This window comes from Phocoena sinus, chromosome 7, assembly GCF_008692025.1.
Source record: "Phocoena sinus isolate mPhoSin1 chromosome 7, mPhoSin1.pri, whole genome shotgun sequence".
NCBI lineage: Eukaryota > Metazoa > Chordata > Mammalia > Artiodactyla > Phocoenidae > Phocoena > Phocoena sinus.
In genome coordinates this window covers 87,566,554-87,579,655 of record NC_045769.1, presented here as the reverse complement: position 1 = coordinate 87,579,655, position 13,102 = coordinate 87,566,554, and the positions used below count along the sequence as shown (strand labels likewise).

At 39.1% G+C, this 13,102-nt stretch overlaps 1 protein-coding gene across 5 annotated transcripts in view; it reads left to right on the top strand.

Moving 5' to 3' along the window:
• The window catches only part of ARHGAP15 (Rho GTPase activating protein 15), a 623,633-nt gene that overhangs the window by 592,230 nt on the left and 18,301 nt on the right, over window positions 1-13,102 (top strand). The window contains exon 14 of one of the 5 annotated variants that reach the window (XM_032637032.1): window positions 1,779-2,267. The exons of the other annotated variants lie outside the window; for them this stretch is intronic. Coding sequence (XP_032492923.1) covers window positions 1,779-1,863 — 85 coding nt within the window. The 3' untranslated portion in view covers window positions 1,864-2,267. Of the gene's footprint in view, window positions 1-1,778; window positions 2,268-13,102 lie in introns of those variants that run through there. 5 annotated transcript variants of the gene reach the window in all.

Genomic DNA, 13,102 nt, shown 5'->3' with positions numbered 1-13,102 from the left:
TTTTAAACGTATTTTAACCTTTTATATGTAATGTATTTTTATACAGTAAAATACATTTATAAGGTGGAAGTATACATCAGTTTAATACATAATGAAAATGAAATTAATTAACAAAATTAAATTGGTGCTCCAATTGACAGAGCAAGTTCAGAAATGTTCACTGCATAGAAGTGGGTGGCTCAGGCCTCACGTATTACTTCATTGAATCATAGGACTATAATTGTGACGTTGTGTTTTAGGGAAGATTTGAAATGTGTGGCGTTCTAGAAGGTATTTAAAGATGCAGCTTATCCGTATTAAAATCAGAAAAGTTTAAAGGCCAACGGAAGAGATATGGGATTTTCATAGATTTTTTTTTTTTTAATCCCACTAAACAGTACAAAGATCTCTGAGTCTGAAAATGATTTTATCCTCAAATACCATAACGTTTGCAAACTGATATTTTAAAACACAGAGGGGAAGGTTGACTAAGACTGAAAGTTACGGTTTTCTCGAAGTTTTTAGCTAAATGAATATCAAGACAATAAAGAGAAGCTTATTTGATTGCAAATTCTGAGGCTACCAGATGGTATTTCTCTCTGTTGCCATCCAACCCTTAGTTGTGTTTTCTAATGATAAGGGAGGCTGGGAACCACTGATCTACTCCAGTCATATCACATGAGTATCTCAATTCTCAGAAAGAAATCCCTTGTCCAGATTTTTCCAGTTGTTTTTAAAGAGCAGTGATGTTGAGGCGACTCTCGTGGGAACCAACTTAGTTCCGTGAATGAACCATGGAAAGGAACTCAGTTGGGGAAAAGGAGTAAGTATTTCTTACCAAATTGTCATTGCCGTCTGCTCTGTCAGTGGATGTCATTGTCTACTACAAATTCTCAAGGGCCTCCAAAGAATCAGAGTCAAGCCCTTCCTAGGAGTGTTGAAAGGAAGGGTATCTGGTTGGTTTTAACTGCAGGCATGTGTGACCAAGTAAAGCAGATTCCTGAAGAGTCTCCTTCCAGATGTATGTATGACATTTGTGCTTTATTCAAGCTCCTTTTGGACAGTGAAGACCCTTCAAAAGTAACATAATCTGTGTGGATCGAGGGTTTGTTACTCAAGAACCCAGATATCGCTTCCCAGTTACATCAATGAACTATACCTTCAGTTACTGATTTCAACTATAAGATGGAAAAATAAAACCTGACCCAACTTAATTTTTCAGAAAATATTGTGGCAAATTTAACAAACCTATTTCCCAATTCATGTGTTATATGACAAGCTACCATAAGCTTTCAATCAGAAATTGTCTCTAGATTTATTCAGAGACTAGAATTAATTTCCTTTTTTTTTTATTTGTTCAGTCCATGGAATAATGAAGCAAGAATGTTCTTTCCTCTCTGTTAAAGAATGTTGACTCCTGTCTATTAAGATAGAGGGTCAGTGTTTGAAGAGGAATTGGAGTATGTATGATGTCTTAGATTGAATTTCCAAAAGTCTTTTAAGTCTTTAACATGCATCATAGAAGTCCAAACTATAAAAAACCCTGGTCTAAATTTATTTCTACAAAAATTGAATATAAACTAACAAAGCCAGCAACTTCAAATACATGTTCACTCTAAATTTAATTTGCATTTATGTTGGCCTACCCTCATTCATGTTAACATTTGATTCATGAGCTTCATCTTTCTGTGAAGTGTCCAGCCTAACTAGTCTAGGATGTGAGGGCAGCGCTTACCTTGGTTTAGATGTGCGTGAACAATGACTTCCCCTTCAAACAATCACAGTCGTTTTCTCATCAGAGATGGCCGGGAGCAGCAGCAAAGGGTGAAGGAGATCCATCATGAAATGTCCAGCGTCGATGTGTTCTCTCAATATACTTCCTGACCTTCAGCGTGCAGCCACACTCCTGACCCTCATGAGATGGAGCCTAAGGGGGAAATGGCACTGAGTACCAATTCCTATGTCCTGTTGTTCTGTGGTCTCAATTAAGTGCTAATTAATTACCACTGGCATCTTTGGCATTGCTTGTCAAATTGCATTTAGGAATATCTTTCCTGTGTTTAAATATCAGTAGTCCAAAATCCAAAGCTAAAAATCCCATGTGTTACTATACCCTTTTCTCTTCCTTTTCAAAACTGTGTTTTAAAACTCAACAGATGTATCTATAACCACTGAAGGTAGCTTTCAGATACAACAGACAGGAATTGGTATTGTCAATTTTGATTAATAGTACTTCATTAATAAACATCCTGCTATTCAGTCTCCACCTGCACTTGCTGATGTTGCCTGGAATCAATTAACTCATATAATTTGATTTATTTTACAAAGACATTTTGGGATGTGCTGTGCTGATGATAAGGTCCTATTTTAGTAGTTCTTGATTGCAAGTTAGATTGTACCTGAATGGATTTCTGTTTCTGCATGGTTGTGTATACACAAGTGTGTGTTTTGCAAGTGAGCTGGAAGGAAATGCTGCTTGAAGAAGTCTTGAATTAAAGAATTCATTTGAAAACATGGTGGGGGTATTCCCCCTGAATATTCTGACTTGTTCTGAAGACTTACAAGAAATTCAGATCTTGCAATGTTATGTATGAAGCCATTTTACTTAGCAGATTAGCTAGTCTTCTTTTAAATCAAAGAACGAAAGAGTGTTACTAAGCACCAAAGTTAAAACACTAGCTAGAGCTAAGATATTAGAGCCAGATATTAGATTCAGCTTTGTGTTTAATTTTTTTTCTTTGCTTTGTTTTAATTGTAATTTCTTTTTCTCCTCTAAACATTTGCAAGCCGTGGTTTCCGGATCAATCCATTTGATCCCAATTATGCACTCTGAAAACATTTCTTAGGCTTCTATAAATTCTTAAGACATGCTAAAGTTCGGTGCAAGTGACAAAGGCCAACTCAAACTGTTTAGGTATAAAAGAGAATTTATTGGATTACTTAACTTAAAGTTCCAGGATTAGATATGACTTTGGGCATGACTAGATCCAAGTGCCAAAGTATCTTGCCGGGAATTTTGCCTCTTTCCATCTCTAATCTCTGCTCATCTTTGGGTTAGCTTCGTTTTCACTTAAAATCTTCCCTCCTGGCAGCAAGATGGCAGCAGCAGTATTGTATCGTATCAGCCTAGCATCCTCAGGGGCAAGTATGTTTCTCTTTTGCGGTAGGAATAGAAAATTCCCAGGAACAATTCTCCTTGGCCTGGCTTCGATGCCATATTTATTCCGTATTTGTTCCTGATCCATTCACTGTGGCAGAGGAATGAATGGTTCTCATTAGTTGGACTTGGGACATAAGCCCAACCCTAGAGGCAGGGACTGGGTCAACTCCACTCATACCACAGAGACTGGGAGTGGGCGAGAGGTTTCCCCCAAAAGGAAGAAAAAAGATGCATAGAAGACAAAAAAAAAAAGAATCCACTTGTCCACAACAGTAAATTGTAACTACAACCTCTTATTTCCCCAACACAACTATCCTATATCTGAATATAATAGTATTTCAGTCAATGAGAGACATACATGGAGGCTAAGTCACATTAAGCAGTACTGTTGTCTATGAATAAGAAAGGTTGCCTGTCTTTCTTCCATGCTCTCTGGCAAAGTGACATCAAGGCCTAGCAAGCAAAACTGAAGTAATACCCATCCATGCATGCATTCCTTCATCCATGTAACACTAATGAGTCCCTACAGTGAGATAGGACCTGAACTAGGCACTGAGGCTACAAAAATAAATAAGGCAGCTCCTTAAAGAACCTATATGTGGAAGTAGTATAGTGTAGTCACAAGAGATAAGGTTTTGAAGTTACATAGAGCTGAGTTTCAATCCCAGCTCTTTTACTTATTAGTTGCGTACGTGTAGACAAAGTTCCCATTCCTTCTGTGTTTTAGTTTCCGTATCTAAAAATCTGTGTATTGTAAGAATTAAGTGGGTAATATTTATAATTTGCTCAACAAAAGGCCAAGCACATAAGGTCATTGTTCAATAATTAATAGTCATTACTGTGTTTATCAAATGAGATAATGCAAACAAACCACTGTACACAGTGCGTGGCACATAGTAAGTGCTCAGGAAATGGTAATTGGCAGCTGTTATCGTATGAAATAGAACTTGGGACTAAATCCAAGAGGAAACAAAATTTAAAAACCAAGAAATATCTATTACGATAGATTTGGAAAAAGCCTTGAGAATTCATCCAGACCTACCCCATCTTCAGAGAAAACCCTTTATTCAGTTTAGATTTAGTAGAATTTATCTTCTCTTCAAAAGAAGTGTTCCCCAAAGCAACTAACTGTCTTCCTTTTTGCTCTCATATTTCATCAGTTTACATAATATTTAATTAAATTATGTAATTACATTAATAAGTACAACTGGTATAAACTTGTTTGGGACTCTCTCCTGGGACTTCTCTCTAGTGGGAACAGATGTGCACAGTTGAGAGTCATTAACTAGCTGCGAACATTCAGTGTGTTGTGGGCATTGGTCAGTATATTTTACAGAGGAAATAGAGAGCTGGTTAAGTAGAAGTGAGCCACTGGAACCTCTGCAGTACTGTAGCGGTCTTCTGCGTGCTCTTATCTTCTTCAATGCCACTGATTCTTGAAAATTTTTCCCATATTAACTTGTATTTTTTAAACTTCTATAGGTGACATGATCAGAACTTTATAACCAGAATCTTAAGCCTGCCTTCTGGTCAGTTTTCCTGTTCTATAGTCACAACTATGTACCGGGCAAAAATGTAATGTGAATAGAAAATGGTAGAACATGAAGGATTAGTACTTGGTACTGCCCTAAATCCATTTCTAACTCTAATCTTAAATAATAGCTTATATATTCATTTCTTAGAAGGAAAAAATAGAAAGTTATCTCACACATTGAAATGACACTAACAACTGGGTAGAATCTAAAAGAAGATTAGAAGTTGCTTCCCATATATGCCTGTCCTAATGCATGAAATTAAGAGACTGTTCTTCCCATTCTTCATGGTGATCTCATGATGATTTTTGAAATCTATTTGTCTACTGTCTTGAAAACCTCAAAATCAGAGTGCCACAAAAATTGGAAGCATGGACAACATATATACTTTAAGATTGGTGGTTTGAGGGAGATTAATGACTGTGTTAAATTTTAAGTAATAGTCATTAAAGGCTAAAAGCTAATGAAGTTCTTATTTGTAACCAGGTACTTTTGCTGAGAAGAGCATTAGAAGTAGTTCAATCCATGCCTCAAGAAGTTAAAATTTTATGATCAGAGTAGAAAATAAGCTGTCATTACTGCTAAGTCTCAACCAATGGGAGGGTGCTGAGCAAAACAAGGGGCGGGCCCTGGGATGGGTGCTGGAGTGGCCCAGCCCGGGGCAAATAATTACAATATTAATAAATATCAATAGCAGACATTTAAAAAAAGAAAGAAAATAAGCTGTCATATAGAATTGGTCAAATTCAGAAGACACGTGCCTTTCGCTGGTGGTCTGTGAGGTAATTTAGAGTCCTAAATATTAAAGGCATCTTCCACTCCTCAACTGTATTTTAGACTATTTAGATTTTTCTCTAGTAATCACTGGCCACCCAGCAGACACTGACCTTGTATAGAATGGTTCACTATTAAAGATGACTTGAAACCAGATCAGTTCCTTAGATTTGAACTTCCAGGTCTCTGTTCGAATATCATGGAGATCAACTAATTTCACTACTTATGTGAACTATGTCGTATGTAGTCATTATAATTTTGAACATTGAGGTATAAATAACAAGTTAAAATTTCATAATTACTTTTGGTGAGAAAAAGAGTTCTGAGCCAAGGCACCTTTTTTAGTTTTTCTTAATGTATTAATTGAAATAGTTACACAATCCAAATCACGTGCTCTGTTCTGTGAAGACCTTATATTAACAGGCATTGCAAAGGTTGGAATGCCCTTCTTCAAACCAAGTTTAAATGCTGAGAAAGGCACTCTGGTTGGTCCCATTTCTTGATTCAAGCCTCTACCCTTGGTCCAAACAGCCATAAAAAAACATGGCCAGGTCTACTCACTGGGAGAAAAAGGAATATTCTGATGAGTGCTTATTGAGAACATTGAATGGGGAGTACTGGAAAAAGACACTGGAACAGGTTATGAAAGGGCTAATATGTCCTAATAAGGAGCTGGGATTTTACCTAACGGGTAACAGAAGGCCACTGCTGGTTTTCAAGTCAAGAACATTGATCCACATAAGGAGACTAAAAGAGCCCAGGTGCATGCAGACTCTATCTTGGAAGGCTCTGTAACCTGAGTTTGGGGAGAGGCAATAATAGTGGTTCAGGTATACTTAGGAGAGCAGAAAAGGACAACAACCTTAGCAGAAGAAGCTGGCAAATATTAGGTGATAGAGTCAAGTCTCCCAGCAACCCCTCTAGGGTTCAGAGCCGGGTTCTGGTCCTTGAGGGGGGGAATTGAAAGGCAGAACCAAGTATCAAAACCGCAAATGGAAGGGTCACTTGGGGAAACAGGGCACATATGGCTCAGTCCTGCTGCATCCTGAAATCTATGAACTAGCAGGATGCATAGGCCCTTTAGAAGAAACTTGGGTACAGCTGAGGCAGGCAAGACATGGCACCAAGAATCCCAAGGAAATACCCTTTGTCAGTCTGCATCATCATTCCTACTCAAATTAAAATAACGTGTTCAAACTTACAATCCTTATGAAATTAGAAACCTGGTGTCTCTCAGGTTATCAGAAAGGATTTATGTTTCATCTAGTTGTTTCTGGCTTGGCTTCCTGCTTCGGCTGAAACCACAACTCGTGCATTGCCTCATCACTTGCCAGCGTGCCCTTATCTTAACAATTCCTCTGCCTTGCTTTCCAAAAGCTCACTCCAGGACATAGCACTTAGTAGACATTTACTGATAATTCATGGAGGATGGAAAGATTACATCACACCCAGCCTAGCAGATAATTGAAAATTTAAACTTCAGTAATAGGCATTCCTATTACTACCTTGGTCATTCTCCCTACACCCTCCAGTAGGAAATTTTTGCGGGTTGTCTCTTCCATTTGGCCTCCAACTTTCCACCATGTAATTCTGCCCCAACACCCTTCTTTCATATTCTTTCTTTTTACACACAACCTTCATAAGTCCATTTCATTTTTTATACAGAGAATTTGTTTATCTCTTTTTCTGGCTGTGTTCTAAGGATTATCTTTCCAAAATGGTCCATCAAAATGTTTTGCTTGGGCTTCCCTGGTGGCGCAGTGGTTGAGAGTCAGCCTGCCGATGCAGGGGACGCGGGTTCGTGCCCCGGTCCGGGAAGATCCCACATGCCGCGGAGTGGCTGGGCCCGTGAGCCATGGCCGCTGAGCCTGCACGTCCGGAGCCTGTGCTCTGCAACGGGAGAGGCCACAACAGTGAGAGGCCCGCGTACCGCAAAAAAAAAAGGAAAAATGTTTTGCTAAGAAAGAAAGAAAAAATGATTTTTTTCCCTTAAGAGGAATTCTGCTACCAGCTATTAAATAAGACTTTTTCCCCAGTATACGTGAATCTGTAAGTTGAGCGTAATTGTACCTCCTTTTTACCTAAGAATGGATTAATATATCTAAACTGACCTGCAGATAGTCTACTGGGATACCCTGTATTATGCTGGCCCTTCTGGCTATCACTGTGTGACAGCATATTAGAAACAACAGTCATGTCAGACCCTACCTCTTGCCTTTCCTCTTGACAGTTTATAGATCCGATGCTATTTAGACAGGTGTAGAAGTAATCTCACCAGTGAGGCAATTCCCTTGGGCCATTATACATGCAAGATATTTCAATTCAAAAATGCTATTGGAGGATTTCACTGAGAGCTCCAGTAAAGAAATTCCTGAAACTGCAGTGCTGAAACTAGTAAAAGGGCTCTGCCACAAGAAGCACTCTTCTCACCAAGCTGTTGATACCATTTGAGAAATTTACATCTTGAGACAGTATCGGATGGCGGTGATAACAAGCTCCGTGTCAGTGATCCTCCAGGTCTGTCAATTGATCTCATCCCAGGTAAAGCAAGAGCAGTGACTGTCTTATTGCAAAATAAATGCAGACCCCCAAACTGTCAGAAGCACAGCATGAGCTACTTAGTGCCTAAAAGCGAGTGAAATTCTATCAGAAAACCATGAACATAGGGTCTATTCAGTTTCCATTTCAAGGACCATATTTATGTGCTTGGGAGTTGATTTAAACTGCCTCTTGTTTTTCAAATACTCAAACCATCCTACCCATTTTGGGGGGGAAATACTGAAGTTGTGGATAATTGAGAGAAAAAGTCAAAACAGGCAAGGATCTAGCAGCTATATTCAATGTACTGTATTGTTGTGGAACTGCTTCAACACCCTGTCCCTCAACCCTCCCCCGTGTTTGTCCCACCACAAATACCTGAACCCAACGACGACAAAAACGTGAAAGACCAAGACGACTCACCCTTGCTGAGTAGCAGTGGTCCCTTGGCAACCATGGCGAAAACATCACCTTAGCAGGTGACAGACACTTGGGCCTTGGCTAGGGCATTAGTGAACAATATTAATAAAGACTAATTAGATAGATTTTGTTGAAATGTCTCCAAAGTGATGAGCAAAATAAAGCCAACCTAAAGAAAATATTTTAAAACCTCCCAACGAGCATGCTCAGAAAGAGCATTTTAACTTCTTTTAGTTTTAAAATGCTCAACCATTTTCTTCAAAAACTTGGCTTGATCTTCCTGATTCAGTGATAACTGAAGTCATGCCAACTTTGATGTTTTTAGCTTCAGCTGTTTTAGAGCTACATGTGATTTCCCCTCCCCAAAAGGTTGGAGTGAATTTTTTTCTGAGTGAAGAAGAAAGCATATGTTTTAACCCTCATGTGCCTTTTTTGAAAAGGATGAATTAACATCCTATAATATTTTACCTTTGGGCTTAAAATACAGAGTGTGGTTTGAAAGTCCAGGAGACATTTTTCAGAAATCAACATGGAGACTCCAGCTTTCAGGATTAAGTCTGTGGATTTTGTCTGTTTTACCAAATACGTTTGGTGACTTGCGTGTCTGCTGCTATTGTTTTAAAATGGCAGCAGGGACAAGGCAGTTTGGAGACTTGAGCATGACGGACCACACACAAACCTAACTTCAGGACATCAAAAGAACATGAAAACTAATATGCAGAAACACTGGAGCATCTTGAATACATTTTTTTCTAACCAGATAAATGACAGAATGGGAAATAAAAATGAATTTAGAAAGCTTTAATCCACCTGACAGTCTAATTTTCCCTTCTAATTATAGAAATAGGAAGGAAGGAATAAATAATGAGAAGTTAGAGGCTGAGTGGTATCAAATATAACTAATCGCATTGAAGAAGAAGGAACATAGAAGAGAGGGTTGTCGGGGTTGCTTCTGAGAGCCATGTCTACATTCTTTTCTATTTTCAACCATGCCAAGGCTTCCCTCAGATTTCCTTTGGGATCAGTTCATCATTGGATTTCCATAGGACACACCAGAGATGGTAAGGAAAAGAAATCAGGGTAATTATGGCTGACACAATGATTAGCTAGAAAGTTAGACAACAGTCCTGGTAATGCAGGACAGATATGTCAAACGGCTCCTATAGTTGATGCAAAACTTAAGTGAGAAGCGGCTTTGGACTTAGGGTGGAACATTCCCCAGGTCACTATAGGTGGAAACATTGGATGATATTTGTGCTTCCAGATCAGACTTAGGTCATTTTTGCAGATGATGATGCAATGCCAAGTCTAGTAGTATCAGGTTACATTTCACTAAGTCACAACTCCCACTATACTCTGGTACGTACCCAAAACTCTGGATGAACAACAAAAGGAAAGAATTGGTAAAGACATGACAAATGTCTCACTCTCTTACAATGTCAGAAAAACTACGGGCAGAAAAATTGAAACCAGAATGAAAGAAAGGTTTAAAAGGAAATTGAGTCTGTGTTTACAAAAGGATTCCAATTCTGGGTGAACTGTCCAACTCAACCAGTTGCTTTGGAGAAACATGATTAAAGTGATGACTGAGGTGTTTTGTGTCCTAGCCTCAGTTTCCTTTAGTCCCCTCTGAGTCCTGTAACAGCCAATCAGAAGGAACCTGGCCCAGAGGCTTGTCAGTGATAATAATTGAAAACATCTGTCCATGTAGCAAGTGTGGGAAGCCAAAGCAGTTCCCTGACAGAGGGAGTTCTCAGACAGCAAAGCCATAACCACGACTGCGTTCATATTCTCCTTCACAGGCTTTTCTCACTGCCAGCTGTCTTTATTCTCCTGCCAGGAAAGCAAGGGGCCTGGGGCTCTTACCCGGGCTGGGGTTAAGTGAGCTGGGACTGGGGGAAGGAGGGGGAAAGGCTGGCTCAAAGCTCTGGGTACAGAGATGAGGGCTATCTGATTGGGAACTAAAGAGACCCAGGACTGGGGGGAAAGAATAGCAAACAGAGGAACCAGTGAGGTATGAGAAGGACAGAGGGATAACAATGTAAGAAGAGTTCATATTCTGCACTCAGAGGACCTGGCTTTAAATCTTAGCACAACCGTTTCTGTGTGACACGGAACAACCTCCATGAGCCTCAAGTTTTTCATCTTTAATATGGGGATAATAATAGTACCTATCTCATAAAGCTGTTGTCAGGAAAAAAATAAGATGATGCATTTGAGTGGCACAAGGCAAGGACTGAACAAACATTAGCTCCTTTATCAGAGAGAGGATGGCTTGCCAGACAGCACTTGACGTTTAGAAAAATAGGGGCAGAGACTTCGACTGGAGGGCCTGATACCTTGGTCATGAGTAGTGCTGTTCCTGACCATGTCTATCTGTCTTAGACTGACACACTGACTGTCTTAGACAGTTGCCATGTCGTTGCTGCAAATATGGCTCATCCCCTGGCTGTAGCCTTTTAAAAACTACTTTGCCAACTTGTGTTGCTTAACTTTTTGTGATCTCAGTACTGACTCTTTCTGGTAGCTTCTCTCTGACCCTAGAGCCATGGTCTGGGCTGCACCAGCTTCTGTCTGATCTGGCTGGCTTCACCTCACTCCTAATGTACCAAGGCCTCATTCCCTCTGTCCCAGCGGTTGGCCAGATCTTTCAGCCTGGTGTTGAACATATCAAGGGAATATCTGGTCAGAGGAATGCCAGTAAAACATTACTTCAGCCAATTGAAGAGAAAATTCCAAATTGTAGGTTAGAGAAAATTTAAAGCAAGGAAAGTTGGAGCAAGGAAAAGAAAGAAAATAAAGTTCCTAATAGGAGGACTTAGATGTTTTCCCTGCCTGCAGGAAAAAAAAAAAAAAGCTTTCATTGAGAATATAATAAACCAATAGATTGAGAAAGAAAATATAAACAAAAGATCTTAAAGGGCAACATTAAAAAATGCCAAATTAACCAGGTCATTTCATTGCTTCAGATACTCTGTACATAAATTAACCACCTCTGGAAACTTCATTAGCAGCCACATCGCCACAATTGTACGTACAACTAACTCACAGTTATTTGATGTATGATATTCCCCTGGAAGCTAGAAGGAATAAATCCAGCTTGCAAAGAAGCCGAACTTACTTTTAGGGTGGGGCTTAGGTCCTGAGAAAATCTTGCTTAACACATGGGTGGCAAGAAATAATACAAAAGGAGAAACTTGGGGAGGCCAACTTTGTATCATTAGTTAAGAACAGTTATGTATTGTATATGCATCCAACATAAACACTTGGCTGAGGATGTTATTCCACTGACAGTGTTTGCCTTTCCTTATGGTCATCAGCTGGTGACTACTGCTACTTGGCTGCGAAGCACTTCATCCATAAAGAAAAGCACCATAAGTAATAATGAGTGTGAGTTTGTGTTCGTTGCAAAGCAGGAATTCAGCTTCAACAAGAGTTTTTTTTATCCAATTGAAATGAATCAAACTGTTTAACCTAACTGGGCTTCTATAAATCAGGAGTGTTGTCGTATTAGTAATCCTCCTAGATAAGGCATGGCAATGAGGCGCCATGCAAGAGTACAAATGTATAAACACAAAATGAATAGATTCCATTGACCCTCTTCTATTCCGCAGCCTTGTGCGTCTTCCCTCTATTATCACTATTCAATAAAATTACCACTTAACCACTGACATTAGTAGATCTTTTTAACCATAGAGAGACTGTATTTTTCCTTTCTATGACTTTCTCTTCAGTATTCATATACAACCAGAGAGAGCTCTGATCTTGTGATGATTATGAGTTAATAAAATAGAGGGGTGGGGTGGGTAATGTACATCCATTGGGAACTGGGTTTTTTAAAATATTATAAATATTGAGTCATTTCTTTTAAAAAATGAAGCAGATATATGTGTTCTAATTTGAAAGGACTACCAATTTATATCTTTTGTATATATTTCCTTACATCTCTTTCAGAGAGTTATCCTTGAAATTTAACTCATATATATCTAAATTCACTCTTTGTCTACTTTGACACCTCTATGCAGCTACAATTTTCCCTTTTTTTTTTCTATACTTACTTAAGGGCAACTTGGTTCAAATGCCCCCAACAGCTTGCCTCTTAAGTTTCCAGATTCTTTCTCATCCAGGAAGGCTTTGTAATTCTTCTATAGATGTATCTGATTTCCTTTCAAAATTACTTTTGCCCTGAATGGCACATTCCTGGCACATACACCACCATTCTCCATCCAAATCCCATGTAGACATTATTGATTGGTCACATCACTCTTTCAACTTCAGGGTCCTTCCCCACGGAGCAGACAGCCACCATCAGCCAGGTAAAGCAAACCTGTGTGTCATCTCTGCCAGAGAAGGTCTGTTGGTCCATTGCCGCTATTCTTTTGTAGGTGTTATGAAAACAAACACGCAGACTACAGACACACCCTTATGCTTCCAAGAGAACAGGAGGCTCGTGTCTGTTTCCTTAAAAATTCCCAGTGTCTGCCTTTTTGTTTCATTCTTTATTTTAATAAATAAATGTATGTCTTATAGCAAAAATATACATACATACCCTTTATATGTCTATTATATTTAAAGCATGTACACATATACCTAAGATATTATTACAACCCCTTAAATTTTAGGGTTTCCTTATTTTTGCAGCGGAGTACTATGCTTTCCATGTGTTTCCGAGTGTGTCAACTTTCCTTACAAATCATTT